Source organism: Oenanthe melanoleuca, chromosome 3, assembly GCF_029582105.1.
Source record: "Oenanthe melanoleuca isolate GR-GAL-2019-014 chromosome 3, OMel1.0, whole genome shotgun sequence".
In the NCBI taxonomy this organism is placed as follows: Eukaryota; Metazoa; Chordata; class Aves; order Passeriformes; family Muscicapidae; genus Oenanthe; species Oenanthe melanoleuca.
Window position 1 is genome coordinate 14777564 of NC_079336.1, and position 4332 is coordinate 14781895.

Sequence of the window (4332 nt, forward strand, 5' to 3'; positions counted from 1 at the left end):
CAAAGTGTAAACGCTGTAGTTTCTAAAGGGGTTGATCTTAAAATAATTACAGTGATCTGACCGTTGCAGCTCTTTCATTTTAGAAAGTGAACTGTGGGTTTAAAGTAACTTACTGTTGCTTCACCCCAAAATGAGCAGCAGGGTGAAAAATAAGTTTTGACGGTGAAATTTGGTGGCGATTGCATTGGATTATTACTGGTTCTGAAGATCTCAATACTCTGATTACAGCCCCGAGTACGCTGCTGCTAAGAGTTGAATAAAACAGACGGTAAAAGAGTATTTTAGAGACTGAGGCGTGCTGAGCTGCGGCAATGAGGTATTTCAGTGCTGGGCTGTCAGGGTTAAAGGCTGCTCGCACGGAGCTGGAATAAGCCCTGCGCTCCGGGGCTGAGACAGTAGCGAGGTTCGGCCACAGGAGGCACAGCCGGTGCGCGCCGCACGGAGCTTTCCCTAATCCCGGCGGGGCTGGCCACGGGGAGATGCAGATCAGCTCTGCGCCCTGTCCTTCCCTCCCCACCCCCCGGCCCGGCCCAGCTTTTGCTAACCCTGCTCGTCTTCTGATTGCATTGATCCTCTGAGAGGGCGCGCTCCTGCTTGGGCAGGGCAGCGTCAGTATTAAGAGATCAGAGCTGGCTTTCTCCCAGCCTACGTGAACGGATTTGGTGTCAAGGGCAAGGAAAGGCAGCTGCTGCTGCCCCAGAGCACCACCCACCCACCTGTTCGCTAGGGAAAGTGTTACTGGCCCCAGGTGAGGCTCCTGCCTTTCACACTAAGAGTCCCCAGAGCGCAGAAACCCTAAACACGCTCCCTCGGGCCCCAAGCGTAGCGCCTGCCAGAGCTGTACTTACCTAAGCACCAGTGAAGTTTCTTTCTTTCAGCTTACAAGTGACTCTCTTAAATTCCCAAGTAGGACCCACAATTTAACTTCCCATTTCGGGGAAGTTTATGCGTGCGCTTAAATTAGAATGTCATCTGATAAGGCACAGTTCCCACATCCACTGTCTTATGACAGCGACGCATATTTAATGAACAGTGGTTCCATAGGGTACAGTAAGTGTCCCTGGAATAATAAGGGATATTGCATCGTTTCTGAGGGCAAAAGAGAAAGAAGAAATAAGCAGTTTCTGGCTTTCAGGAATTTAGATTCCTATTTCAAACCTAATTTAATTCTTATGGAGAGAGTCCCTGTAGGAGCAGCCAAAGTTTAATCAGTAACACAACAGCGATTTAACTCAATTCTCAGTATCTTAGTCATATGGAGAAGCTGCTGCAACTGATTAGAAAGCCCATTTCATTGAAATATTGCATGGAAGCATGAAAATTCCAGTGAGGAAAGGCAACAGTCACTTCATCATTCTAGATCCCATGTTAACGCATCACCAACTTTCCCATTCAAAGCCTTTTTAGAGAAATTTAATAGTTGGGGCACTAATAACCACCCACAACCCTTAATTCCGAGTGATTATTCTGAGCACAAATTAACAGATCTGGGCCATTACTATCCCGAACTGAATCATTCAGAGGGGTGGGAGGGAAGAAAAAGGGCAATACTCCATGGGAATGCCTCAGGATTAACTGCTTTTGTACATTTCCAAGCACTTTTGTCAATAGCATCCCTAGTGTAATAAATTCCTTGTCTAGTTTCTTTCACACTGTTTACAGGCAGATGACTTCTATTAGAAGATTGCAAAATACACTCAAATAAGATTTTCCAAGTTACAAGAATTATTCACTTCAGGTAATTTTATTCTTTATAGCCTCTACATATTTGAATTTTAATAAATTCATAACAATGTATAAGTATTAAAAAAAAACAACAAAAACAACACAAATCAAAGCCAGCAAACAGTTGGTCCCCAAAGAATAAAGCAAGCAATCAGTTCAATAAACACACTTGATTTATTTTGTATAAAAAGGGTTAAGTTTACAACTAAACTTTTATAAAAAGTTTAGCATGATTAAGTACATCATTACACTTTTTGCAGAAATGTATATTTCTGCCACTATACAAGAAAACTCTAATTAAAGAGTTCACAAGGTTTCACTCATATATATATATATTTATATATAAATATATACACAGCATTCAGTCCTAGGTTTGTGTTCAAAAAGGTAATTTCTGACCACAGACTTTCCTAAAAAACTGAACACTGGATCCTTCTGGTACTCACGCTCCACCTTTGAAAAAAAAGGCAAAGTCTGCTTTAAAATGGGCAACTCCTTGTGAGATTTTTGTTTCGCTCCCCACGTTGGGAATAGTATATAAAGGAAGCCTTCCAACTAGGGAAAGGGTATTTAAGAGTCTCTTCATAAATAACTAGGTTCAGTCCAAGTTGAAAAATGGGGTGGGGATAAAGATCAATCTTGATTTTTTTTCTTCTTTATTCATTTTAAAAGGTCCTTTTACTTGAACGTGGATTTCCCCCTCCAGATACAGCTGAAAAATAAATTCAGCACCTCAAAAAAAAAAAAAAATCCTGTAGACATTTTCTTGTGCAAAAGGAAAAAAAAAAAAACCTCTCATCAGTGGAACACCTGCAAGAGATTGAAAAGAGGCATATTTAGGAAAATGCTAACAGGGCAGAGATCCGGACAGACTGGCGCCAGAGAGGAAGCCACAGTTTGAACATTTAACCAAACACTCAGAGATTGGGCAAACCCTGGCGTCCAGATGCAACACATACACGCTCACATACTCGCTCTCAAGAGCACAAATTGAACATAAAAATAACATACACTCAAGGGAAAGGCTAGAACGAGGATTCTCAGTCCAATCTTTATTTAGATCTCTGTAAACGCAATGTTCAGAGGCGCCAGTCTGCCTCTTAGAGCAATTATTTGATTAAAAGCAGTCACTTATTTAACTGATAGCGCAGACAATCCCACATCACAGAATTCAAGGAATTGTGCCAAGATTCCCAACTTAATCAGCCACTTTGGCCCAGGAAATTAGGGCTCCAAGAACAGATAAGAATTTGCATTAAGCAGCGAGCAGGATCAGAGGAGCCTGTGCTGCTGGGTGAACCTTAGCGACACACACACACTTAGGACCTCAAGACTCAGTTATTAGTCTCATTTCTTACTGATTACAAAGGCATCTCCTAATCAACTTTTAGGAGCTATTTTTAGCACTTGCTATCACGCCTCCCATTCCCCGGGGAGGCAGTTTTTACCCGAAGTTTAGGAAAAAGGCACACCGCACTCACCGTTTGATTCAGCCACAAAGTGCTTTGCTGTCGCTCGACATGAGCTCTGAGGGGAACTCGGACGCCTGCGAGAGAAGAAGAGCAGGGTAAGGGCGACATGTCCGAGCGCTCCCCGGGCGGCGGGAGCGGATTGTCCCCGCGGCGCTCCGGGAGCGCCCCGCGGGCACTGTCACCGCCCCAGCGCCCCGAGCCAGGCCAGGGGCAGGCACTCACCTGTAGCGAGAGGATGCTGATGTCTGTGTTGAGCGTGGTCAGAGGAGTTCTGGAGGAAGGGTTCTGCCCGGGTCTCTGGTGGTGCAGGCTGACGATGCTGGGGTGCGAGTCCAAGGCGATCTGCAGGTCCAGGATGTAGTCGATGACGTGCTGCAAGATTTCCATCTTGCTCACTTTCTTGTTCTGCGGGATGCTGGGCACCAGCTCCTTCAGCTTGGAGTAGCAGTCGTTCATGTTGTACAGCAGGCTCATGGGGTCATCCACGGGGGTCTTGCTCCGAGAGATGCCCAGGTTGTGCTCCGAGAGGCCGGTTTTCCTGACGGACCGCACCGGGCTGAAGGCTTTCATGCTGGCAAGCGAACGGAGAGCGCGGTTTTGGCGGGTGGGCTGGAGCGTGCGGAGCGCTGTGCTGCCGCTCTGGCGCTGCCGGAGCTCGCACTGAGGGCCGGCGCTGCGCGGCCGGTCTTATACAGCGGCGGCCGCCGGGCCCGGCCCGCGCTCGCTGCTATTGGCGGCCGCCGGCACGTCCATCAGCGCGGGGCGCCCTCACTGGTGGGGCCTTCCGCCCGGGCAGCCAATGGCGGCGGGGGGCGTGGCCGCGCGCACAGCTGAGGGAGTAAATAGTGCGGAGCTGCGCGGGGCCCGGGGCGGCAGCGGCGCGCTCCCGCCCGCCCCCCGGGCATCGCTCCGTGCCCCTCTCCCTCCGTATCCCCCGGCATCGCTCCGTGCCCCTCGGGCATCGCTCCGTGCCCCTCTCCCTCTGTACCCCCCGGCATCGCTCCGTGCCCCCCGGGCATCGCTCCGTGCCCCTCTCCCTCCGTGCCCCTCGGGCATCGCTCCGTGCCCCTCTCCCTCTGTACCCCGCGGCATCGCTCCGTGCCCCTCTCCCTCCGTGCCCCTCGGCATCGCTCCG

The 4332-nt window shown here is 49.3% G+C and overlaps 1 protein-coding gene across 1 annotated transcript; it reads right to left on the reverse strand.

Annotated features, from left to right (window-relative positions):
• Positions 1-1880: 1880 nt before the first annotated feature.
• Positions 1881-3861, reverse strand: ID2 (inhibitor of DNA binding 2). Its single transcript, XM_056488301.1, has 3 exons — positions 3420-3861; positions 3207-3271; positions 1881-2535 (listed from the first exon to the last, which is right to left on the reverse strand). The coding sequence occupies exons 1-2, from the start codon at positions 3765-3767 to the stop codon at positions 3215-3217; spliced, it is 405 nt and encodes a 134-aa protein (XP_056344276.1). The 5' UTR covers positions 3768-3861; the 3' UTR covers positions 1881-2535; positions 3207-3214.
• Positions 3862-4332: the final 471 nt, after the last annotated feature.

What these genes read in the sequence shown, in the direction of transcription:
- ID2 (XM_056488301.1), bottom strand. Translation starts at nt 3,767, where the DNA reads ATGAAAGCCTTCAGCCCGGTGCGGTCCGTCAGGAAAACCGGCCTCTCG. An exon ending in TCAGCATCCTCTCGCTACAG is followed by an intron (nt 3,272 to 3,419) that starts GTGAGTGCCTGC and finishes CTTCTCTCGCAG; the next exon opens with GCGTCCGAGTTCCCCTCAGA.